This window comes from Ornithorhynchus anatinus, chromosome 16 (genome assembly GCF_004115215.2).
Source record: "Ornithorhynchus anatinus isolate Pmale09 chromosome 16, mOrnAna1.pri.v4, whole genome shotgun sequence".
Classification (NCBI taxonomy): domain Eukaryota; kingdom Metazoa; phylum Chordata; class Mammalia; order Monotremata; family Ornithorhynchidae; genus Ornithorhynchus; species Ornithorhynchus anatinus.
In genome coordinates, this window is record NC_041743.1 from 7,639,394 (window position 1) to 7,666,043 (window position 26,650).

Genomic DNA, 26,650 nt, shown 5'->3' on the forward strand with positions numbered 1-26,650 from the left:
GAGGGGAGAGAAGAGGACACAGCATGTGATCCTCAGGGCTCCTCTCCTGGGAGGACCCGGGGCACATCCGGTTCCCTGAAAGTGGAAATGAGACTAGGTTCCACTAACCCACTCTGCTGTACCAATTCTTGGGAGAGTACAACAGAATTAGTAGATATGATTCTTTACTAAAGAAACCCAGAAGTTCTGGAGCGGGAGTTGAGGGACACAAGGTGGGGAGATAAGAAATGTCAGGCCGCCTGAATGGCAGGTGATTTCAGGGCTTTGAAAACAGGGAGTGAAGGGACGAGGAAGAGTATTTCAGGCAGAGAGGAGGACGTGAGCAAGAGACCACCAGCGGGGGACATGAGAATGAAGCACAGTGAGTAGGGAGAAATGTGCAAAATGACATTTTAGAAAATTGATTTTGGCAACTGAGTGAAGTATGTACTGAAGAGAAGAGAGACTAGAAGCAGGGAGGTCAGTGAGGAGGCTGATGCAGTTGCAAGTGGGAGGTGTCAAATGCCTGGACCAGTCATGGTGGTGGTTTGGATGGAGAGGAAGGGACTGAGCCAGGAAATGTTGTGAAGGAAAAACTAACAAGATTTGGTGATGGATTGAAGAAGATGGTTGGAAGAAAAGGAGGAGTCAAGGATAATGCCAAGTCTTCAGACTTCCAAGAAAGGAAGAATGGTGGTGTTTTCTACTGTGATGGGAAAGTTACATAGAGGGGAGGATTTGAGAGGAAAGTTGAGGAGTCCTGTTTTGGACATATTGAGCTTAGATACGTCGTGGAGATGGGGAAGATGGAACACTGCACAGAAGAGAGGTTGGGGCTAGTGAGGCAGATTCGAGAGTCATCTACAGAGAGGTGGTGGCTGAAACCAAGGAAGCAGATGGGCTCCCTAAGACAGTGAGTGCACAGTGAGAACTGAACAGACTCCAGAACGGAGCCTCGAGGATCGCCCACAATTAGTGGGTGGGAGGCAGAAAGGAGCCAGTGAAAGAGATTGAGGAGCAGTGCCAGGAGAGGACTGGATCACAAAGACCTCAGTTAGAGAGTGTTTTGGGGAGAAGGGAGAGGCCCAGCATCAAAGGATTAGGATGGATTAGAGTTCATTAGGTTTGGCAAGAGGGGACATGGGTCTTGAAGAGCTAGGGGAGAGCGGTCTCAACACAAGGAACTGTACGCTTGCAGGCCTTTCAGGGGGCAACATGGAGCCTTTGGTGGCCAGTCAGCAGATTCCATCATTGTCTGGCTTTGTCCCAGGAGAGTGAAGATCTGGGGCCGAGTGGACCGGAAGCCCCTGGAGGGTTCAGGGTGGCCCTTCGTCAATGTGGGTCCACCTCACCTGTCTCCACTTTGGAATGGTCCATCCTATCGGTGACTTTCTCCTGCCGGACGAGGTAGTCGACGATCTGCACCCCGATGGGGGGTTCGGAGTGGCCCCACTCCAGCACAACCAGGGTGCTGCTGGGCTCGTGCTCGGTGGACAGCCGCAGCCTGAGGGAGACCAGGAAGGAGCATGACATCTGAGTCCGCCTGAGCTTTGGCGTGTCCCCCCACTGCCCTTCCCCCTCATGCCCCTTGCTCCAATTCCTAGCATGAAGTCTTTTTCCTACCAATCTCCCTTAGCCTGCAACTCCAATTTCATCTGTGTCGGGGGTGGGGGCAACAGGAGCTGCTGGGTGGGATCATTCACGTCTAACAAATCTCAAAGATTTCCAGATCCTCCTTTCCAAGAAGGCCAAGATGGCTCTGGATTCACCAAGGATGGGCAGCACTTTTGGGTGGCACCATCCCAGAGTCAGCCAGGGTCCCGGACAACCCCAGAGTGGCCTTATTAAGTCCCGTTGGGGTGGACTGACCACCATGAATAGGGTCCAATCTCCATCAGCCCTGTTGAACAGGGTTACCTTGTCCAGGGTCACAGTTCCCCTTTACTCTGGAGAGACTTCAGAGCTGGGACCATCTGACATGTCCTTGGGGAACTGTAAGGCATCAATTGTTTTAGGTATTATCCTAGTTCACTTTTCATGGCTGGGTAGCCAGGTCATCAACAATAACTGATAATTCCTATGGTGAACCTTATACTTTTTCTCCAGATTTAAACCAATTTCAATCTTTTTCCTCACCCTAATCATTTTTTTAAAGTAGTGTTAAACCCCCAAGTAACTCAAAACTAGAAATGTGAACAACTTCTAGGGGTGGGAAGGAAAAGGAAAGAGAGAGAGAGGACTGAAAGAGGGGAGAAAGAGGGAGCATGACAGGGAGAGGGAGCGGGACAGGGAAAGGGAGCAAGAGAAGTAGCAGAAGAGGGAACAGGAGCTGGAGAAGGAGCAGGAGAGGGAGAAAGAGAGGAAGAAGAGGAGGAAGCGGAAAAGGGAAAGGGTGAAGGAGGAACTTACACAGGCTGTGGGAGGGGTGCGCAGGTCGGGAGCCCGTCAGCCCCAAAAGCACTGGAGTCACAGCGACACCAGTCCTCGATGACGTCTCCACTGCCGGAGCACCAGAGAGAGCTCATTGTAGCCTCCTGCAACAGCTGGGAGAGGAGGAGGAGGAGAGGAAGAGTCAAAACCCGGGAGCGCCCGCTTCATCCAGACTGCTGTGTTCCGCTCAGTGCTACCAGAGGAGGACAGAGAGAGGCTCCTTCTGCTTCTCTTCCCTCTGTCCTTGGCTGGGGACGGTACCTACTTCTGTCCTCCGTGTTGGAGAGTGGCCAGCGGTCCTGGCTGGCCTCGGGGAAGGGAGGAGGAGCACAGCCAAGGGACCCATTTGGAAATCAGAATGGCCAAGGGCCATCAGCTCCCCACCTCCTCCCACCCCCACACCTCTCTGCCCCCACCCACCAAGGTGCCTGGATCCCCTCATCTTTGGGGCCCCACAGCTGGTTGGTTGTAAATTTGGGGAGTGTCAAGCCTGGACTGTTGCAGATGCAGCAGTCCCCAGGAATAAACTGATATCACTGTGGGTTAGGAATGTGCAGTTAGGGCCATGTGAAGCCAGGATGCACATTTATGCAAACCAGATGCAAATTGGGCTGGTCCTGGTTGGGGCTGGGGGTGTTTGAGCACATCTCCTTCAAGAGGCCTTCCCTGACTAACCCCTCCTTTCTCCCTCTAGAAGGAAGCTTGTTGTGGGCAGGGAATGTGTCTGTTTATTGTTATATTTCACTCTCCTAAGCACTTAGTACAGTGCTCTGCACAAGGTAAGCGCTCAATAAATATGAGCGACCAACTAGCTACTCCCTCTCCTGACCACATCGCCCATGCACTTCGATCTGTACCCTTTAAGCATTTTACGTTCACTCCAACTTCAGCCCCACAGCACGTATGTACGTATCTGTAATTTACTTTCATGTCTGTCCCGCTCTAGACTGTAGGTGCCTAGTAGGCAGGGATTGTCTACCAACTCTGTTGTATTTTGCTCTCCCAAGCACTTAGTACAGTACTCTGCACATAGTAAGTGCTCAATAAATACAACTGACTGAATGTGGAGCGCAACCTGATCAAGCCTCAATTAACCCCTTTCTAAGATCCCTGCTGGCAGTGGGGGCTTTTGAGTCAGGGCCCAAGGCCTCACCCTCTGGGTCTGGTTGTTGGTGACCAGTTCATAGATGGGCGCCGCCCTGGTCACCTCCAGCAGGACTGGCTCAGCGGGTGTGTCCGGGCCAGAGGTCACATGGCAGAGCGGGCAGGATGAGGGGCACCGGCCCCGACTTCGGCACTCCAGGCGGACCCCTGCTGCCACGCGCTTGGTGCCTGACTCGGACAGGCTGGCAATGTACTCTGGGAAGGTCAGGACCTTGGGGTCGCGCTCCCGCTCTTCCGACTCATCTGAGGGTGAGTTACCTGTCCAGGGACACAGAGGGAGGTGGGGAGAGAAGAGAGGGGGATCAGACGGAAGCAGACACTGAGCACGGAGGCGTTTCAAGCCTCTTCATTCCCTGCAGAAAATCCAGGTTCAGCTCTGGACCTGAGCGGAAGAGAAAAGTGACTTTGGAATGAATGGACGGACTAATTAGAATGGAGGGTTAATTAGTGCACAGCGTGGGGACGGGAGTCACTAATTAGTGAATGAGGTTAATCTGTTGGGATAAGCAGTTAGAGCAACTTTCCCAACAGATGACCTAGGAACATGCCCCTCTCTCCGCCCCAATCCCCCAGGGACAAGAAGAAGGCAGCAGGCCTTCCTCTGACCTCTTCCATCTTCCCATTTATATTCAACTTCTCAGGGCAGGACAGGTAGCAGAGGTATTTTAGACCCTGAACGTCAAATTTGGTTAACATAAAAGCCTTCCCTGCTGGTTGGCCCTCTTTTGTCCAGAGTGAGTCCCTCCTCCCTGCAAGTGGAAGCTGGGACTTCCCCAGTCATCCCTTCCACCCACCAGAGCCCCGTCCTTGGTCCCACAAAGCCGGCAAAGGGCAAGGAACTGGAGTAGCCGGCACCCCACCCCCCACCCCCCGGACAACTGTTATAGTGTCTTCTCCTAGTCCCACAGTCTCCCACTGTACTAAGCTCTTGGGAGAGTAGGCTAGACTGTAAGCTCAATGTGGGCAGGGAATGTATCTGTTATATTATATTCTCCCAAGCGCTTATTATACTCTCCCAAGTGCTTAATACAATATAACAATATAACAGACACATTCCCTGCCCATAATGAGCTTACAGTCTAGTGTTCTCCCAAGTGTTTAATACAAATATAACAATATAACAGACACATTCCCTGCCCATAATGAGCTTATGGTCTAGCATACTCTCCCAAGCGCTTAGTATAGTGCTCTGCACATTGTAAGTGCTCAATAAATACCATTGACTGACTGGGAGAGGACAATATAGCAGAGCGATTGGCTGGGAAGCAATGGCCACGTGGGGGATGAATGGCGCCCAGATGGCACTTGGATCTCTGGCTGGAACAGCCAAACCCAGGGTCACGTGTGGGGTCTCCAAGCAGAGCTTCGCCAGTCCTGCACTCCTCATAGCGAAGTCCTTATGATCGCTACCAGGAGACCCCCGGGTCCCCACCTTGGCCACCGCCACCCACTGCCCAACACAGAGAGCGATTCCAGACCCCCAGGCCCCCACTCCCACAAGCTTTCTACCACCTGAGCTACGGCACAGATCCATCCTGGCTAATTGCACGATGGAATCAGGATTCCCCAGATGGTGCAATATTAAAGGGCCTCAATCAGAGTTCAAGGTCTGTCTTAGGAGAGCGCGCAGATGTTGGAAATCCCTATAACGCGAAGAAGCTTTGTACAGCAGTGGATGCCATCAGCCCCACTAAGCCAGAGAATGGAATTCCCAAGCCCACCCCAGGAGCTCCAGTTGGAGTGTTTAGGTCTCTCCCAATGCTTGTGGCAGCACTCACTTGGGTGTCCTTAGAGCCTTGCCCATCGCCCCACCCCTCTCCTCGCCAAGTCCTTGGCCTCCTTCTGCCTTCTTCACATGCAACTTTAATAATAATAATGTTGGTATTTGTTAAGCGCTTACTATGTGCAGAGCACTGTTCTAAGCCCTGGGGTAGACACAGGGGAATCAGGTTGTCCCACGTGGGGCTCACAGTCTTAATCCCCATTTTACAGATGAGGGAACTGAGGCACAGAGAAGTTAAGTGACTTGCCCACAGTCACCCAGCTGACAAGTGGCCGAGCCGGGATTCGAACCCATGACCTCTGACTCCAAAGCCCGTGCTCTTTCCACTGAGCCACGCTGCTTCTCTAACTTTGACCTCAGAGGGCTCGCTGGTTAAATTGGATCTGACTCGTGGTCCTCGCTGGAGCTGACACTGAAGGAGGATGGCAGCTTCCTCTGAGTAATAAGCAGCAGGAATGGACAAAGCCTGGGTCTCCCCAAGATCTGTTTCCTGAGCAATTGTTCTTAGCAACACAGGCAAAGGGAGAGCGAGTGTGGAAAAATCAAAGGGGAGGACAGTACGAGGTCCTTCAAAACCTTGGTCTCAGGAAGTGGAGTTTATAAACTCAGAGAGTTTATATGTTCGGGGGCTTTTTGGAAAAAATCCAGAGAAATGCTTGTTGCAATAATGGGGTTTGGCAAAGACAAGGAAAATCAGCTACAATCGGATGACCGCTAGATGGAGTCGGGAAATCTGGAGGACTAGGGGACAACTGTGGGAGATCAGAGCCAGAAGCTGTGGCTTTCGCTCGATGATCTTAGGGTCCGCAAAATTGCTTTTCTCTGGAACTTTAAGTGGAACAGGAGGACGGCTTGAGGTTTTATGACATCTCATCGGGCCTGAAGGGAAATCAGCCCAGTGGAACTTACTTACACAGGGACTCAATCCGAGGGCAGACAGCGAAAGAAGGAACTGAAGTGCAAAAGGGGCATTTTTATAAACGCACAGAGAATGAGAAATAATTGCCCAGACCCAATTCCTCTCCCTGACCACAACTCACTCCGTGGCACAAGACTTTTGTGACAGCTAAACGTTGACCACTAGAGGGCAGTGTGATACCAGCCTGGGAGCCGCATCTGGGGATTCTAATTCACCTCCAGCCCGGCCGGATTCCATCATCAAAGCTGTAATTGCTGTTAAGCAGTGAGGGAACGATCACTAGCTGCTGTCTCCTGGCTGACCCAATTAAAATTCAAGGAGTGGCCAGTCCGCCTCCATCTGAGCAGAGGCTGGGAAGGAGGTTAGGAGTGAGGCGTCCTATCACCATACCCTAAATCACACATGGCCTGGTGGCAAGAGCCCGGTGGCCTGGGAGTCAGAAGGTCATGGGTTTCTAATCCCAGCACCAGCACTGGTCTGCTGTGTGACTTTAGGCAAGTCACTTTGCTTCTCGAGGCCTCAATTCCCTCATCTGTCAAATAGGGATTAAGACTGTGAGCTCCATCTGAGACAACCTGATCGCCCTTGTATCTACCCCAGCGCTTAGAACAATGCTTAACACATAGTAAGGGCTTAACAAATGCCATAATAATCATTATTATTATTATTATTAAATCATAGAGCTGTGTCCCTAGGGAAAAGTAGAAAGGGATACCACTCCCAACCTGTCCAACCTGACAAGTTCCCCCACCAGGCCTCTGTACTAAACCAGGAAATTGGAATAATGCCTCCTTTCTCCTTCACTCCCGGGGCTGCTGCAAAGATGGCTGACCAACCAAATGCAAATGCAAAATTGTAATTGCTACTTAATAGTGGCAATCCATTTGGCTATAAAACCCTGCCAACAGCCCCCCACTCCCTACCCCCACTACCACACTTTGGCCCCCCTCCGTCAATAAGCCTTTAAGTCTCTTTCCGACACTCACCAATTTATTCCATAAATTAGCTACATACAATGGCCACCGGCCACTGGCCTGTTTACGAGGGGCAGCCATGAGCCCCAGTTTCAGCATTTTTCCCAGATTTTCAATGCTGCATTTTCCACCTCACTAGTTCCTTTTTCTTGTGGCATTTGTTAAGCACTTACTTTTTACCAGGCACTGTACTAAATGTTGGGGTAGTTACAGCCTAATCGGGTTAGACACAGTCCATGTCCCGCATGGGGCTCACAATATTATTGAGAGATGATGTAACTGAGGTACAGAGAAGTTAAAGTGACTCGCACAAGGTGACACAGAAGACAAGTGGCGGAGCCAAGATTAGAACCCAGGGCCTTTGACTCCCAGGATGTTTTAAACACTAGGTCACACTATTGCCTCCTGGAAAGGCAGTGTTACCTAGTGGATAAAGTATAGGTCTGGGATTCAGAAGGACCTGGCCTCTAATCTCTACTCTGCCACTTCTCTGCTGTATGACTCAGGGCAGGTCACTTCACTTCTCTGTGCCTCAGTTACCTCACCTGAAAAATGGGGATTAAGACTATGAGCCCCATGAGGGACAGGGACTGTGTCCAACCTGATAAGCTTGTTATTTATCCTAGTGCTTAATACAGTGCCTGGCACATACTAAGCGCTTAACAAGTACCATTTAAAAACACAAAACAAACAAAAAACCCTGCCTTCTTTTACATACATGGCATTTTCCTCCTACTACTTTTACTTCTACCTCATTGTCTGCCATCCATAAACATAAAAACACGGGGTGGGGGGAGGAGGAGGAGGAGGAGGAGGAGGAGGAGGAGAAGGGGGAGAGAGAGAGAAAGGGAGGGGGAGGGGAGTAATAAGGTTCTGATTTCTCACACATTTCTGGTACTGATGTGTGCCAAACCCATTCCAGCAGCTGCCATTACACAAGCATTCTAGATTTAAATTTAGAATACAAGCCAATTAAAACGATAACAAGGGAACAAATGTTCCGGGTGGCAAGAAGCAGTATTTTAAAAAACATGACCCTTGGGGGCAGGAAATAAGTCGGGTCAAAGCCCCATCCTTCAACCAGTCTTCTGGAGGAGGAGGAGGGAGAGGAGGAGGAGGACTTACTGAGATTGCTGTCGCTGCAGACATGACTCTTCCCTCCTCACCCCAAGGGGCGAGGGCACCTGTAGTAGGGAGCCGCCCGGGCTCCAGCTCCCTCCTGAGAGATACTCCTCCATGCTTCTCCCACAGCCTCTCATAGCTCTCGAGTTGCAACCCCATGTTAAGTCTTGACTTGTGGGACGCCTTGGGTCACTTCAACGGGTGCCACATGGGTTTCTAGCAGCGACTGCCCCATTTCAACTGCCAAACTAAGCCCGGTCCAGCTCCTGCCCAGTTTCAGCTCTGCTGCTTGGCCCCCACTCCCTCCAGTCCATCTCCAATGTCTCCACAGGCTCTCTTACACCTTGGAAGTCTCTGCCTAAGGGCCACATGATCACTTCAGCCTCCCGATAGCCACAGAGCTGGCCAGATCATTTCCAACACCCCAGCTCACATAAACCACTAGTCATCTCTACCCTCATATGCATTAGAGAAGCAGCGTGGCTCAGAGGAAAGAGCCGGGCTTGGGAGTCAGAGGTCATGGGTTCTAATCCCGGCCCTGCCGCTTGCCAGCTGTGTGACTTTGGGCAAGTCACTTCACTTCTCTGTGTCTCAGTTACCTCATCTGTAAAATGGGGATTAAAAACTGTGAGCTCCCCGTGGGACAACCTGATCACCTTGTATCCCCCCCCCAGTGCTTAGAACAGTGCTTTGCACTTAGTGCTTAACAAATACCACCATTTTTATTTATTTATAGCCACCCTAATTTATATTCAAGTATTTATTTGGATTTCTCTGTATGTCAATCTTTTTAGATTCAGCTACCCAGTTAGAGTGTAGGCTCCCGGTGAGTGGAGAACATGCCTCTTAATTCTGTTGTGCTTTTCCAAGCACTTAGTGTAGTATACACTGGGCCCTCACTAAATATGATAACAACAACCACAACTATTATTACTTCTACTGACCAGCCCGGAGAAGAGTCGATATTGAGAAAGTCAGCTTGGATCACATGGATAAAACTTTGTAGCTAGCAGAGACATGCAACCCACTTCTCAAAGTCTGGCTTTCTTAAGATCAGTGTCCATTCATTCAACCTCTTTGCCTCTCTACCGCCAGCAGATTATCAAGGAGATTAGGAGGGAGGGCAGGGAGCAAGTTTACTATTACCACTGAACTCTCCCAAATGCTTCATCCAGTGCTCTGCATAAAGTGCTCTGGAAATGTTACTATGGGGTTAACTGAGCATTTCGCCATGATGTTCCATGGGAAAACCATTGGGAATCACTGAAGAACCATGTTTCTGCTCCATGGTCACCTGCTGCTGAGGGAAACAAGTATTTGGCTTTGGGACATCTGTCAAATTGACATATTGGCTCTGGGGTTCCAAGAGAAATGGGGGAAAGCAGAAGAGGGCCCACCCAGTCACGGGGACCCTAAGTATTTCCTCTGTCACAAGAACTTGGCCTAAACACCTCCCTACCAAAGGAAAGGGGGGTAATTGAAGTGAGTCTAGGGCTCAAGCACTGGGATGGATACAAGTTAATCAATCTAGCAATGGTATTTATTGAGTGCTTACTATGTGCATAGCACTGTTCTAAGAGCTTAGCACTGTAGAACACAGTCCCTGTCCCACATAGGGCTGTAAGTTTGTTGTTGGCAGGTAACCTATCGACTCTGTTGCATTATATTCTCCCAGGTGCTTAGTACAGAGCTCTGCACAGAGTAAATGCTCAATAAATACCACTGATGACGATGATGAGGCTCACAATCAAAGTATGAGGGAGAACAAGCACTGAATCCCCATTTTACAGTTGAGAAAGGCACAGAGAAGTAGGTGACTTGCCCAAGGTCATATAGCAGACAAGTGGTGGACCAGGGATTAAACAATCAATGGTATTTATTGAGCATTTAGTATGTGCTGAGCATTGTACTAAACTCTTGGGAGAATACCACAGAGTAGAATCCAGGTCCTCTGACTCCTAGGCCTATGCTTTTTCTACCAGGCCATGCTGCTTCTCTTTCTGTAATTAACTCTGTATATTAAATCCTTTGATTCAGCTCCATTCTGCCTTCCTGTCACTTACCAGCTCTGGTCACTCTCCCACACAAGCATCACTAATATACATATCTTCTCCAAAATCAAACTAAAATACCAATAATTTTTTTTTCAGCTCATAGGGGGAATTCCCAGTCATTTCAAGAACAACAAATCCCAAAGTCAAAAAAACCCATGGGATATTTGTCCAACTACATCCTGTTGTCCTCAATCTCCAAACACCCTCTCCCATCCTCCTGCCATCTCCCCAAATAGGCAGGAACTCTGTGCTGTTCTCATCAGACTCCCAGGCTCTCTATGGACCTTGGGGTGTGTTTGCCCAGCCTCTCTGTTTTCACAGCCATATGTGGTGACTTGAATGTTTGTTTGAATGTGTCTGAGGTACAGGCAGTTCCATTACATGGGAGGGGTGGGGCGCATTCTTACAGAAAGTCATGTTGAACTAATCACACCCGCCCCCCCGCCGCGCCATCTGATACTGTGGACAGATCCACAACCATACTTCTAACACTATATCATACTGTACCTTTTTTTCATGGTAATAATAATGGTGGTATTTGTTAAGCGCTTACTATGTGCAAAGCACTGTTCTAAGCGGTGGGGGGATGCACTTATTATGTACAGACATTCTACTAAGCACTGGGGTAGATACTAGCTAATCAGATTGGACACAGTCCCTATCCTACTAGGGTTCACAGTCTTAATCCTCATTTTACAAATGAGGTAACTGAGCCCAGAGAAATGAAGTGATTTGCCCAAGGTCACACAGCAGACAAGTGGCAGAGTCGGAATTAAAACCCAGGTCCTTCTGACTTCCAGGCCTGTGCCCTATCCGCTAGGCCATCCTGGCTCATGTTTTTGCATGATGGTCCCTCAATTTCCTGACGGTCCTCTAACCAAGGTGTTCAGAGAAAGCACAGATCATGGAAGAAATGACTCTCTTTTTCTGCTTTCTATTTCCTTCTCGGAGGTGGTATTAAATTGAGATGCTCTTATTTTCTATCAGAAACTCAGCATCTTTCACTGCCCCATTTAGAGGCTTTGCTGTAAGTTTGGCAAAGGTTTGGCCTTTTAGCTCCATGCCCCTTCACTAAAGGTCAGGTGGTCTGACCCTGAAATCAGGACTGGCCTTAGGTTCCAAGTCCCCAGGGGACAGGCAAGGTATTATTATCCCAAAGATGTGCAGCTGTTTGGAGGTTGGACTGAGATGAAGCAAGTTGGACTGAGATGAAGCAATTGCTTCCTCTCTTACAGTGAGTTAGGCTGGAGGCACAGCTGAACTCATCCCAGGTCTTCAGCAAAACCTGACAAGACTTTCCGGCCCATTAACTCTTGGAAGCCGCTTGCCGCTCCCAAGCCCCATCATCACCTGCAGCAGCATCAGCAGTAGTGTCTCCTATGCACCTACTGTGCACAGAACACTCTACTAAGTGCTCAGGAGTATTAGCCAAAGTAAATTACCCAGCCCTCGTTCTCACCACGGTCCACTTCTCCACCTCAGTATGCCCTAGTTCTGCCCCAGTTTCCTTTCATTCTCAGAATCCACTCTGCCTGACCCACAGTGAGTAGGACAACTGGATCCTTCACTCAGAAAAAAACCACAATAAACAACTTCCTCAACCCCATACTCCCACTCTTCTTCAAATGGGTACCACGAACCAGAGCGGGACCAACTGCTGAGTCCACTTGTGTCCGTGTGCAGGCAGTGGCAGAGGGGACGTGGGGCTTTGAAACAGAGTAGAAATGAGAGGCTGCTCGTACATCTGGACACATACTCTCTCATTGGATACTGTGCCTGATGGCTCTTCGTATACAAAAGGAAGCAACCACTGGGCAGATCATCAATCCCTCCTCCAGAAAGGCGGTCTGCAGGGGGCAGCTCCAGAGGTGGACACCCTGCCCTGTTATGAGCAAGCAGAGCTTCCGGGAAGAAGGTGATCAGCCTGCCCATGGTTGGCCAACGCTTTGCCTACCCTGCTCTGGGCTGAGATCAGCCTTCTACCATTAGGGCAGCCCTAGGCCTCCTCTTAAAGTGATGACTCTGGAAAGAAACCCTGGGCTCGTTAAGACACCAAGAGACAATGGTGAAGGATTTGACAATGAGGAGTGCACATCCTTCCTCTCCCAGGGGGCAGGCTCACAGCTCCTAACTGTGGGAGTCCCTCATGGCTCAGTTCTGGGTCTCCTTCTATTCTCCATTTACACCCACTGCCTTGGACAACTCATTCAATCCCATGGTTTCAACTGCCATCTCTATGCAGATGACTCCCAAACCTACAACTCAAGCCTTGATCTTTCTCCTCAGCAGTCTTATATTTCTTCCTGCCTTCAGGCCATCTCTACTTGGATGTCCCACTGACACCTCAAACTTTAAATGTCCAAAACAGAACTCCTTACCTTCCCACCCAAACCCTGCCCTCCCCATGACTTTTCCATCATGGTAGACAGTGTCATCATCTTCCCTGTCTCACAAGCCCATAACCTGGTGTTATGATTTATCTCTCTCATTCAATCCACATATTCAATCTGTCCCCAAATCCTGTCAGTTATACTTCACAACATTGCTAAAAGTCACTTTCCTCTCCATACAAACTATTAGCATGTCGATCCAAGCCCTTATCCTATCCTGCCTTGACTTCTCCATCCTTGCTGAACTCTCTGCCTCCTGTCTCTCCCCACTCCTATCCATACTTCACTCTGCTGCCCAGATCATTTAAAAAAATTTTTTTATGCCATGTTTCTTCCTCAAGAACCTGCAATGGTTGCCCATCCACCTCCAGGTCGAACAGACACTCCTTACCATTTGTTTTAAAAGGACTGAACCATCTTGACCCCTGCTATCTTACCTCACTGATTTCCTACTACAACCCAGAATGCTCACTTTGCTCCTCTTAGGCCAACTTACTCCCTGTACCTTGTTCTATCTTGCCGCTGACCGCTTACCCACATCCTGCCTCAGGCCTGGTACTTCTTTCCCCTTCATAAACACCAGACCACTACTCTCCCCATTTTCAAAGCCTTCTTAAAATCAAATCTCCCCAGTTAATCCCTCTTTTCTCTGACACCGTCTCCCTTCTGCATCATCTATGCACTTGAACCTATACCCTCTAGCCACGTAATATTCACACCACCCTCAGCCCCACAGCACTCATGTACTTATCCAGAATTTATTATATTGTTTGTCTCCCCATCTGCACTGTAAGCTCCTTGTGGGCAGGGAATGTGCCTCCCAACTCTATTGCACTGTACTCTCACAAGCACTTAGTACCATGCTCTGCACACAGTAAGTGCTCAATAAATATGAATGATTGCTTTAATGCCTGAGCAGCACTGATGGCCTTTTCCCCAAATCCCAGACCTGGCACACAATATTCTACTGAACCCCACCAGGTCTTGCAACCGGGATCTAGCCAGCTTCCTTTGGGGAGGAATAAATCATTTCCTGCAGATCACCAATGGCGATTTACCCAGGAATTACAGGGTAAATCCTTGGTGGTTTCTCTCCTAATACATAATCTTAACATGAGTTAGCATCCAGGGGCTATTGGGAAGGACAGGGCACCCCTCTGCCCCCCGTGACCCAAACAGCAGTCCGGGAACTTATTGGGACTGCTCTCTCGTGGGCTACCCATTGAACTGCATATAAGGAGTAACGGCATCATCGGTGCCATCTGCAAGCCTCGGTGGCCAGAATCTTCAAGCAAATACACTTGGGAGGCCGACAGCAGAACACCGATATCAGAGCATCGGGCTAGTGGTTTCTTTCAACCTCAACATGAGTCTGAGTGCAGATGGGAAAGTGAGACTATCAGCCTGTCTGAGAGTCACCTGAGAAGAAAACCAGCCTCTTAGCCCCAGAGGAGGCAGAAAGCCACTCTATCCAGCTTCCCCGCTGAGCAGGAAATGAATTGCTTTGGATCCCAGCTTAGCAGAGGCAGGAGGGAGGCAGCCGCCACCGAGAGGGGTCTGTCACTTGCAATTTGTCAATCGATGGGAGCACCGCTGACGTGCTCCGGGGAGGGGGATAGAAACCGAGAGAACACGGTGGAATCCTAAATAATAGGCAAACGGAAATGCGGTTTGTGAAGAGGGAAGAAGAGACTGGGGAAATTCACTCTCGATGAGTGGCAAGGAGGAAGGAGAGGAAGTCGCATCGGGTTACTAACAGGCCAGGAGGAGGTCAGAAATAAAGTCCTTGGGACCAAGGAGGGTTACCCTGACCCAGCCACTTCCTCTAGGCCCTGGAAGGAAGCTCCTGACAATGCGGGCCCACTCCCTACTTCTCTCCCTTCAAAGTCCTACTGTTAGCTCACCTCCTCCAGGAGGCCTTCCCAGACTGAGCCCCACTTTTCCTATGCTCTTCCTCCCCTTCCCATCACCCCTACTCCCTCCCTCTGCTCTAACCCCCTCCTGCCCCACAGCATTTGTGTATATATGTATATATTTATTATTCTATTTATTTTATTAATGAAGTGCATATATGTATAATTCTATTTATTTTGATGCTACTGATCCCTGCCTACTTGTTTTGTTGTCCGTCTCCCCCCTTTAGACTGTGAGCCCGTTGTTGGGAAGGGACTGTCTCCATCGTTGCTGAATTGTACTTTCCAAGTGCTTAGTACAGTGTTCTGCACACAGTAAGTGCTCAATAAATACGATTAAATGAATGAATGAATGGGAGGGCTGAAACAAAGTGAGGCAGAGAGTGGGCCTTTAGGGATGGAAGTGTATATCCCCCCACTGGGCCTGGGCCAGACACATGGAGAGAAGGGTCCACGCCAGGGACGTGGACAACTTCCACGCCTGGAAGAGACCAAATGGGACCTACCTTTGCTGATGTCTTCATATTCAAGCCAGAGCTGGCGCTGAACCTGCTTGTTAGGGTACCAGATGGAGCAGGACTCCTCAAAGCCATAGACTGCCTCCTGGATGTAATGGTTCCCAAACTGGTCCAGCAGGGCCACAAAGTCTCCTCGGGAGGTGGCCCCATCCAGAGAGTGGAGGGCATTGTTGAGGGCTGTGGAGGAGAGATCCCAGATAGTTGTTAGAGGGTACAGGTGAGAGGAAGTGGAGGGAACCACCAAAATCCCAAGCTCCCAGGATTTTCTCTCTCTCATCCAGTCCAGAATCCGTGGCAGGGACACTTCTTTCCCAGAGGAAAGGATGACAAGTCCAGCTGGGAGCCCAAACACGGAGACCTGCCCCATGGGAGACCCTGCAGGAACCCTGGCTGTAGACTCAGGGCTGCCCTCCAGATGTGCAGCAGGCAGCTGGCAGGTCAGGAGAGGGTTTGGGATGAGGGCAGCTCCCCTCAGGGCAGATGTGCTGTGACTGAGAAGAGCCCATGCTGCTTCCAGCCAGCAGGTGGTCTCGGAAATCCTGACAGTACTGTGCAGTGATCCTGGGGCCTTCCTGCCAGGGAGTTCTTCAAGGATCAGATTTTGGGGATCTTCCTTCAGGCTTTTTTACTTGTCAGGACCATTTTCCCCCTTACAAGTGTTTTCCTCTCTTGCCTACACAGGTGATTATCAGATCCCCCTCCATCAGACCATCTCTTCCAGCCCAAACCTCAAACTCCTCACCCCTTCCCCGAATCTTCTGTTCCTGTTCTTCTGCCTTAAGATCCCATTATGAGTCATAGGAATCTCAAAGTGCCCTAGCCCTGGGTCAGGGAACATTTTCCAGGAACAAAGACCCAAACCCATTTGTGAATCCCAGGAGGAAGAGACTGGAAACTTCTCTCAGGCAGACCTGATGGAGAGAGGAAACCATTCAGTACTGAAGAGAACGCCCCCGTGATCTGGAGGAAACAATGCCCTAAAAGATCCTGGGTCAGGGGGCTCTGGCCCAACTTGGCCCTTTTGCGGACTTACCCTGTGAGATGGTCACTTGGTTGAGCCTGACATGAAACATGACAGAGCGGACTTTCCAGTGTTGCAGGAGAGGGTACCCAGAAACCTCGCTGAAGTTCACCATCCCTAAAGGGGAGACACAGGGGTCGGGGGAGCAAAAAACACCCTTAGAGTTAGAAGAACAAAACGGTGGGACCCCAGGAGAGCTCCGACTTCATTAGGACAGATGTTTGTTTTAAACAAAAGGAGAAGGCCATGGAACAGAGAAGCAGGATGATGTAGTGGAAAAAACATGAGCCTGGGAGTCAGAGGACTTGGGTACTAAACGCAGGTCTGCCATTCATTCAGTTCACTCATTCAATCATACTAAGCGCTTACTGTGTGCAGAACACGGTACTAAATGCTTGGGAAAGAACAATACAACAATAAAGAGTGACAATCCCTGCCCAAAATGAGTCACAATCTAGAGGAGGGGCAGAGAGACATCAATACAAATAAACAGACATCAATATAAATAAATAAAATTACAGATCTATACATAAGTGCTGTTGTGGGGGGGGGGAACAAAGGGAGGAACTCAGGGTGACACAGAAGGGAGTGGAAGATGAGGAAAAGTGGGGCTTAGTCTGGGAAGGTCTCTTGGAGGAGATGTGCCTTCAGTAACGCTTTGAAGCAGGGGAGAGTAATTGTCTCGTGGATTTGAGGAGGGAGGGCATTCCAGGCTAGAGGTAGGACGCGGGCCAGGGGTCGGTGGAGAGACAGGCATTGTCTGCTGTGTGACCTTGGGTGAGTCACTTAACTCAGTGTTTCTCCAACATGGTGATTCAATACATGAACTCCCTCTACTTAGACTCTGAGCCCCACATGAGGCCTGATTATCTTGTATGTACTCCAGAGCTTGGCACATACTAAATGCGTGGCGCAGTGGAAAGAGCATGGGCTTTGGAGTCAGGGCTCATGAGTTCGAATCCCAGCTCTGCCACTTGTCAGCTGTGTGACTGTGGGCAAGTCACTTAACTTCTCTGTGCCTCAGTTCCCTCATCTGTAAAATGGGGATGAAGACTGTGAGCCCCACGTGGGACAACCTGATTCCCCTGTGTTTACCCCAGCGCTTAGAACAGTGCTCTGCACATAGTAAGCGCTTAACAAATACCAACATTAATTAAATGCTTAATGAATGCCACAATTATTATTTTGGAACCTAGGGGAGAGGGGTTTGGGGGTGCAGAAGGCTTGAACTGCCTTCCTGGTGGCTCCTTTGACTGCTGGAGGCTCTGTCAGTTCGATGTGGATACTGTTACCTGCCCCTCTGGGATGCTGCAATAACCAACATAACGTGAGTGCTTGAGGACCTGGGGGAGGGAGCACCTACAGAAATACCATCCTGACCATTTAAATCCCAGGGAGAATTCCCAGCATTATCGTGGTGTTATTATTTCTCTAGAAAAAAAGCTACAAGAAGAGGAGTCTCCCAACCCCCAAAATTAAGAAATGTAAAAGATATGGGTCTTGGAAACACTGAAATGCATCTAGAATGCATACAAATTGACTTCTAGAATTGAGCTGGGTGGTGAAATGTATAATTTAATGCCCAGTGTGAGTGAGGCTTGGGGAGGCAAAAAAAAGAAGAATATCCAAGGAGATCTGCTCAGGTTGCCGCCTCATTAAATCCAGTTGCAAACCAAAGGAAAGGGAGTGGAGAAGCAACAAAGTGGAGCTAACATTTCTCTGAGAGTTCACGTCTTCTGTAATTGGATTAGGTCTGCAATCTGTGTCCCGTTATAGTGTTTTTTCAAAAAGCATCTCAGTTGCCGATCCCTTCTCACTAATGAAATCTCATTTTCACACCTTGGGAAGTCAGTCAGGAATCTCTAAACGTTAAACTCCGGTGTCTCCTGGCTTTCTTGTCTCTTACTGAATGAGCTAGACACTTCACTAAGAGAAAGATTTTTGCGAATCACTTCTTTGCTGTCAGAAAGAGCAGAGGGGGGAAGCCAAAGAAGAGCAAGAAGGAAAATGGCATCAATCCGCAACCGCCCAGCAAGGGACAGAAAAGCAAAGCTGTGTAATTTAATGGTTCGACGATTCCCCTGAATGCAGATCTGATGCACCCCAATCCTCCCAGAAGCTGCTCTGGAACTTGTGATGCCAAAGCAAGTTGGCACCAGCAGTACGCTCAAAACCAGCTCTTCTAAACCCCAATCTTTGAGTTTACTTGCCCGCTGAGTCAGAAGGGTTGCAAGTTTGTCTAAGGTAAGAGCTCTGCTCTTGCCTGCTGGGCTCCCACGGCTCCCTTCCATGGTAAGTTACCTTTTCTCTAAAAAACAAAGGATGAGCATTTGTTCTACCCATCTCCAAATCCAGGACAGGAGGAATGGTTTATTTCAGATATCTTACAAAATGCTCTGAAAACTCACTGTACATCTCTCTAAGTTTAGTCTTCAACTACCCAGACTGAAGAGTCTTTTCAGATGAGCTCTAAGATTCATGAAACCTTGAAGCAGGCGGGCAGGGCAAATCCAGAATTTACCTGGGCCAAAATCCAAATCCAGAGTTACACAGTGGTAGCTTTAAATCGAAGAGAACAAACAAAAGGAAACGTTTTTTGTTATTTTTTTGTTTTTTTCCCCAGAGGGGGTGGTACTGTGTAGAAAGAAACCAGCACTAAGCTCAAAAATGGTTTGGCTCTGTTTGTGCCTGACGAATCTCAGGGTAGGTTATTAGGGGGAAGGTAACAAATACCACTGTTATCATTATTAATGTTATTAGGTTAGGGATGAAGAAGGCTTAAGAAGAGTTAACAATAATAATAACAATTGTGGTACTTGTTAAGCACTTACTATGTGCAAAGCACTGATCTAAGGGCTGGGGTAGATACAATTTAATCAGGATGGACACAGTCCCTGTCCCACAAGAGGCTTCATCCCCATTTTACTATTGAGGTAACTGAGGCACAGAGAAGTGAAGTGACTTGCCCAGGTCACACAGCAGACAAGTGGTGGAGCTGGGATTAGAACCCAGGTCTTCTAACTCCCAGGCCCATGCTCTATCCACTAAGCCACACTGCTTAAATAAGTGCAGAACTGGCAAATCCAGGTTGGGCTATTCGAAGGAAAAGGTTGGAAACTCAAGGAGGGGATCCTTAACAAAGATTCTCCACACAACCCAGGGTCACTGTTGGAGATGGACTATTGGACTGGACTGGCCACTGACTTGATCCAGGGACGGTGTTGTTCACAGTCTTGCACTCTTATTTTCTCCTTGACCCAAGACTGGTAAACAAAAGGCTGACCATCCTGGAGGCTCCATCTTCTCTTGTCCCATTGAGCCCTATCTTACATTAACTCCTCTCTAGTGTCCCAAGTTCCCTCTTTTCCCTTCTTGCCAGTTGTGTGGTTACTAGTTCTGATGAATTCTCCACTGGCATAGTCTGGGAGGGCTCCTGATGTAAAGCAGGTAGTCCTAAGCCAAGGGTGAGTCCTCTCTGCTCTGAAAGGGTGAAGAATTCCACTAGATTGTAAGCTCCTGTGGGCAGGGATCACGTCTGCTTGCTCTATTATATTCTTCCAAGTGCATAAGAAAGTGCTCTGCTCAGAGTAGGTGCTCAATAAATACTATTGACTTGATTAATTAAGCGATTGATTGATTTGCTGTGGGAAATGGATGGGGAGAGGGCTTTTACAGGGACTAAACTTGGATCCATATGCAGCATAGTTTCGGCTGGTCTAGCCTCCTATCTTGCTGACTCTGGTCACCGAGCCATACTTATTAACTCTCATTGTTAATGAGAATAATGATTCCATCATATCTTCCCTCTGTAGAGCACCAAGGACTAGCACCAGCATGACCTCATTGATTTTGTCAGCAACTGCGGGACCTGCCCCCACTGGAAAGCCAATCACTACTTTGCTGCTGGGGTTGCTTTTATTATTTCAACCGAGCAGTGGGCCCTTCCAGGGAAGTAGTCGAGATAAGGCTGCTGGGTCCCCAGCTGGTGCTGTGAGTTTGGGGAGGCAGAGAGGTGGCATCACTCACCCGTCAGGAAGTCTGGGTCTGGCGTGGGCTCCGAGATCTCCTCCTGGCACTGGTTCTCCAGGGGAACCGTGGCCACCACCAGGCCATCCGGCAGCTGCTGCTCCAGGCCCCGGGCGAAGTTGTTCTGCCTGGAAATGGGAACAGATCCACAGGGACTGAGCATTGTGCTCTTCTGCCTACAAGCCGCCCCCATTCTCTCAAGGAGGGGGAGGCGGTCCAGAGGTGAGGAAATGGGTACACTCCAGCCAGAGAGGAAATGGGACCAGAGGCCTCTGGGGAACTTGACACCCAAGGGCCTGAGAGTCTCTCTCAGGCACTATGGACCTCCGCTGCTGGAACCAACTGCAGACTGTGAGCTCATTGTTGGGTAGGGATTGTCTCTATCTGTTGCCAGATTGTACTTCTCAATTGCTTAGTACAGTGCTCTGCACAGGGTAAGCGCTCAATAAATATGATTGAATGAATGAACCAACAAGTTTAAGGCTAGAGAGTTACTAGAGAGATCATAGAGGCCAACCCCCTGTTTTCAAGCAGGAGAGCATTCAAATCATCCTGGCCAGATAAGAACCCTCTGTTGGGCTAAAGGACCTGCCAGGAATGGAGACCGCCTCCCCTCCCCCCACCTGCTCCCGACCAGCCCAGCCCTTGGGGAAACCTAAGTCAAGCCCATCACCTGAATGTTCCTTTCAGCACCTGACCGGGGGCCACCTCCTTAGAGTGGTTGTTGTAACCGAAGAAGATCTCGCCAAACAAAGTCTGGTTCATAGGCAGCTCCCGGCTCTCACCACAATCTCCTCCCTCTGGGCAGGACTCCGCAATCAACTGGCAAGAGCGCCCATCCACCCCAAGTTTGTAATCCTCGATGCACCTGGAGGGTAAAATTCAGCAAGCATCATTAAGACAGTTAGAAAGCCCAGGACTGGAGAGGACACCTAGTTCATAGCTGAGAACCGAAGCCCTGGTTTTCTCTTCCACCCCCAGCTGCCTAAGGACCCATTCTATTTCTTTACATGGACGAGTAAACCAACCCACCCACCCACTCCTTGTGCAGATACTCCATGAGTTTCTGGAGATGCCACCTCCTCAAATCCAGGTGCCTCTGCCCAAGCCGTGTCAGTGTGTGAATCACCAGGAGAAGAAGTAGGAGTGATTTCTGCTGCCTTTGGCAGTAGCAAGCTTAACCAGGTATTTATTTAGCGCTTACTATACTATTTAGCACTGTATTAAGCGCTTGGGAGAGTCCAATCCAAACGAAATAGCGAACATGTTCCCTGCCCATAATGAGCTTATAGCCTAGAAGTGTGCGTCCCCTGCGTCCAATAGGAAGGCGGAGCATCCTGGTGAAGGCTTTCAGTATTCTGGGGACTGGAGCATTGTCAACACAGAACACCATCATTTTATTATGATTATTATTACTACAAATGATTAGGAATCCTACTAGAAAAGCAGAGAAGAAGCATGGGATAGTGGGTAGAGCACAGGCCTTGGAGTCAGAAGGTTATGGATTCTAGAGAAGCAGTGTGGCTCAGTGGAAAGAGCCCGGGCTTGGGAGTCAGAGGTCATGGGTTCGAATCCCGGCTCGGCCACTTGTCAGCTGTGTGACTGTGGGCCAGTTACTTACCTTCTCTGGGCCTCAGTTCCCTCATCTGTAAAATGGGGATGAAGACTTGTAAGCCTCATGTGGGACAAGCTGATTACCCCAGCGCTTAGAACAGTGCTCTGCACATAGTAAGCGTTTAACAAATACTAACATTATTATTATTATTATTATTAATCCTGGCTCTGCCACTTGTCTGCTGTGTGACTTTGGACAAGTCACTTCACTTCTCTTTGCCTCAGTTATCTCCTCTGTAAAATGGGGATTGAGAGTGTGAGCCCCACATGGGGCAGGGACTGTGTCCAAATCCCATATGCTTGTAACCACCCCAGTGCTCAGTACAGTGCCTGGCACATAGTAAGCACTTAACAAATATCATCTTCATCATTATTATTATTAGAGACGGTTAAAGCTTAGAGGAGAAACCAGAGGTCCACTCAGCCTTGCAAAGTCAATGTCCTCCTGGATCCAGCCTCCCTGCCCCACGGGAGCCGCGGAACGTCCCCCCGGGGAAACTCACCCACAGAACATCAGGATATTGTACAACGCGGGATCTTCAGGGAAGGGCGCCATTTGCTGGAGACAGAGCTGCTCACAGCCTCCGTTGAACCCATCCGAGCAGTCCACCCCCACGTGGCGGTCGTAGCAGCCGGTGCCATCCTTCATGGGGCTGAGTCCCGACGGGCACTGCCACAATCACAAAGCATCCACACAAACCTCCATGAATGGGAGTCCGGATCCGGGAAGCGGGCTTCACCAGTGCCATAACGTTCCCAGGTATGTGGGATATCCACCCTTCCCATGCACCGGGCATTTAAAAGGCAGGAAGTGGCCTCCTGGCAAGCCCTAAATTTATTTTCTCCCTCTCCCTCTCTTCCTCCCTCCTTCTCTCCCTGCCTTGACCCTTCACAACAAAATGGGCAGGAAGGATAGAGAGCACTAGAGGTAGAGATAAGGTCACAAGAACCCTGCCCCTCCAGGGCAGGTTTGTAGCCCTTTGGGAAATGCTGTAGGCACAACTGGCATCAGCTCCAGCTGAAAGATGGGCATGGGAATGCTTGCTCTCTTCCAGGATCAGAGGCATATGGGACCCTTAAAAGCTAAGTTGTCATCTGAGCATCATTAGAACATAAAAAAAAATGGAAAGGAGCTCAGAGATCATGTTCCAGATCAGGCTTCCAGCCCCCAGGGGGATGCCGACCCAGCACCTGCCAGATCTGGGACAGTTAGAACTTTCTTCCCAGGAGCAAGCAGGTGTTTTCCCGGCAATGCTCTGGGCATCCTCGCTCAGTTTACCACCAACCATAGCCCCTGAATAGCGTTTCTGGGGTACCATATTCCACTACTGCTAATGCCCAATTTAGATTCCAGTAATTAGTGAAAAGCCTGTTTTTCCCTTCCCCCGACACACAACCCCTTCCCCCACCACCCCAGGTAACCATCCGCTCTGTCTGCTCTTTCCCTTTCTCCTAAAACTCCCTAAGCCGCAGTTTCTGGTCATCCCGGAGGGCACCACTTAAAACACAACTCTCCTCTCTCCCATCGCCCTGATCTGAGAGCGCATGACTGGAGACCCTGCTGCTGGCTGACGGCAATTCTGCAGCTTCCCAAACTAATGGCCTTCAGCCCCCACGGGCCTTCTGGGCTCCCAGCCTGGTCCCTCCCTGCCCTCCCTCCCTTTCCCATTCCCTCCCTTCCTGCTGTGCCAGCTGGAGAGCTGGAGGTGGCAGGGCTGGAGGAGCTTCCAGGGAGCCGCCCCTCACAGGGTCCATTCAGATGTTCCACATGATGGTAAACAAGTAAATGAGGCAGCTGGGGATTCCACCCCATGCTCTGTCGGCCTTCCCAACCCCCATTTCCTTGGCCACCCAGCTGTTAGCCCAGATGTAGTCTGCAGAGGAAATGGCTTTCACCACTATGAAGCTGTCAGAAGGTATGAAGCCAGGCAGGGATTCAACGAGACTGAAAAAGAGGACTGGATATACAGCTTCTATATGTCTCGGCTGAACCAACCCTACAGAACGAAAGCTGTCATTTGCCCTGGACATGTACCCCAAGACAGTTCATGGGGGAAAGGCACTTCCTGACTCCTCAGAATAATAATTATGGTATTGCTTAAGTGCTTACTATGTGCCGAGCACTGTTCTAAACGCTGGGGTAGATACAAGGTAATCAAGTTGTCCGACGTGAGGTTCACAGTTTAATCCCCATTTTACAAATAAGGTAACTGAGGCACAGAGAATTTAAGTGTCTTGGCCAAGGTCACACAGCAGACAAGTGGCAGAGCTGGGATTAAAACCCACATCCTTTGACTCGCAAGCCCGTGCTCTTTCCACTGAGCCACGCTGCTTCTCTAACAGTGAATGGTGTGAGTGTTAGTCTTCTCTTTCCAGAACAGTGGTAGCACCGATTACCCGACTCAGTATCCGGCCAGAACTCCAGACTTCCCCCAACAGAGGGGTCCCAGCTATTTCTCCAAAGGTGCCATAGCAGAGCCTGAAGATTCCAGGCCAGGATCTCACCAGATGGAGCCCCATTACACTTAGTTTTCAACACACTGGCCTAGTGAATGGGACGCTGACCAATTTCCCCTGACCCTAAAAGAGGACCTGAAGCCCTAAAGTCTGCCCACTCACCATCCAAGCTCTGACTAGGGCTCACAAGACCCCAGAATCCAGGCTGCCCCGACAACAGGGACGTTTCACGTCTTGGAAGGGCGCCCTCCCAGATTTCATTTCCCAAACCCCAACCCCACTGTACTTACGTATATCTTATAGACTACCTACTTATCCATATTAATATCTGTCTTCCCCTCTAGACTGTAAACTTGTTATGGGCAGGGAACATGCCTGCTAATTCTGCTGTATTGTACTCTCTCAAGAGCTTAGTACAGTGCTCTGCACATAGTAATCACTCAATAAATGCCACTGATTGATTTCATCAAACCAGAACGATTTGTGGTGCTGTTCCCTCAAGGTTCACCCCCAGTATAAACGCCCTCACCAAGAGGAAGCTGCATTTCCTGTGTCCGGTCAGCCACCAGTAAAGCCCCTGCCTCTACCCATAACTTCCTGCAGACACCTGCCCTTGAAGAGGGAGGCCCGGCCAATCGGCTCCTCGCTCATGAAAACCTCAACATGCTCTCCCTTCTCCCAGGCTCTGCTGTCCCCTTCCATTGCCCAGAAGTTGTCAGAAATTCAGGGGCCGCTGCCTACTGGAGAATGGAGCTCCCTCAACCAGTAGCCATTCATGCCTACACAAACTCCTCCACAGAACATATATAGGAGAACAGCTGTCCTTTGTTTCCAAAGACGCATGACTGAAGGTGAAATCTTATCCACGAGTGTGGGTGTGACCAACGAGACTACTGTACGACCACTGCCTTGTGGTTTGGTGAAGACAGTTCCTGGCAGTACTGATTCATGTACAGTTGGGAAAGCCTGTGTCTGTTTCCTGGGCAAACAACCCCAAAAGCCTTCCTCCTGCTCCTCTCTGGGCTGTTCTACTTGCTGTGGTGGCCTCCCAGTTCACTGAATTACTAGACACTGTGCTGCTCTATCTTTAAAATGTCTGCAGGGTCCCTTTCTGCCAGCATATGCCCCCTTTGAGTTCACCAGGCAGCAGATGCTTGGGTTCCCTGTGGTCATCCATTCTCCTCATGTGACCCCCTCCAGCCAAGTTGGTGAGCCAAATGCATTTCAGGACCTCATTCTAGGTAATCTTGTCCAGCCATGTGGTCAGTATGGGATGTAGATGCTCTAGAGGTTCATGTGTCTTTTCTTGAAAGTCCGGGTCTCACGGCTATAGCGAGGGATGTGAAACCCTATAGCTTTAGAAACCTTCAATTTGGCATGAAGCTTGATGTCCAACTGTCCATCAATCTCCCAAAAGCCATGCTGGCCTTTTTGATTCACAATAATGACTATATTTGCTTGGCACTTACTAAGTGCCGAGTACTTTACAAACAGCTTCTACTCCTTTAGTGCTTCATGCACTGCTGGATGGTGCACTGCCTAGATAGCCAAATTCTGTGACTTCATCAAATTCTAGGCTACCAATGAAACCCTTCAGTTGTGCAAAGGGCTTCCTGGGTGGGAGTTAAGATGGTGTGGACGGGTAGGCTTTTTCCGGTTCACTGACAATCCACGGTCCTGTCTCAGTACCCTGGGAAGTGATTCTTAACTCCTTGCAAGACTTCTTGTGTGTCTACTTCAACAGCTTAGCCAACAAGCAGAGGGCAGACCCTGGAAGACTGCCCAGGACGTCATAGCCTGTTAAATTGGAAGAGTCTCTCACTGGGCCAGAAACGCACTCTGACTCCAGCTTCCAGGTCCCCTGACGACCTTTCAAGCATGGAGACAGAGAATACAACAACTCAGCACTGCACTGTCAATAGCCAGTAGCTCTTTTCCTGATCCAGGCTCTAGAAGTGCAGGGAATAAACTCTCGGAAAGTAAGTCCCTCCTTGCTCTCAGACTCACCCAAGCAGCAAAGAAAACACCTCTGCCTCGCTCCTCTCTCTCCCTGCACTGGTAGGCTCAACTGAAAAATGAGCAACCTGCTTCATTGGGCTTGAAAACACACAAGGTTAATTATCTTTTATGGGCTGCTCATGGCCTCTTGACTTCTATTCTCTTCCAGTGTATATTTGGGTTAATGAGATTAAACTGCTTCTCCTTCCCTAAGCTGTTCCCCTTTTTCACTCACTCGCTCTCTCTCTCTCCAATCCACCTTCCTGAGATTTTTTTTTTTGGCTAATT

At 49.5% G+C, this 26,650-nt stretch overlaps 1 protein-coding gene across 2 annotated transcripts in view; it reads right to left on the reverse strand.

Moving 5' to 3' along the window:
- Positions 1-26,650, reverse strand: part of ASTN1 (astrotactin 1) — a 151,130-nt gene that overhangs the window by 6,810 nt on the left and 117,670 nt on the right. For both annotated transcript variants that reach the window (XM_029080583.2, XM_029080582.2), the window contains 8 exons: positions 22,411-22,577; positions 20,967-21,161; positions 20,294-20,421; positions 16,280-16,384; positions 15,235-15,423; positions 3,563-3,831; positions 2,389-2,522; positions 1,332-1,483 (listed from right to left, as the gene is read on the reverse strand). In XM_029080583.2, the coding sequence (XP_028936416.1) occupies positions 1,332-1,483; positions 2,389-2,522; positions 3,563-3,831; positions 15,235-15,423; positions 16,280-16,384; positions 20,294-20,421; positions 20,967-21,161; positions 22,411-22,577 (1,339 nt within the window). The remainder of the gene's footprint in view (positions 1-1,331; positions 1,484-2,388; positions 2,523-3,562; positions 3,832-15,234; positions 15,424-16,279; positions 16,385-20,293; positions 20,422-20,966; positions 21,162-22,410; positions 22,578-26,650) is intronic.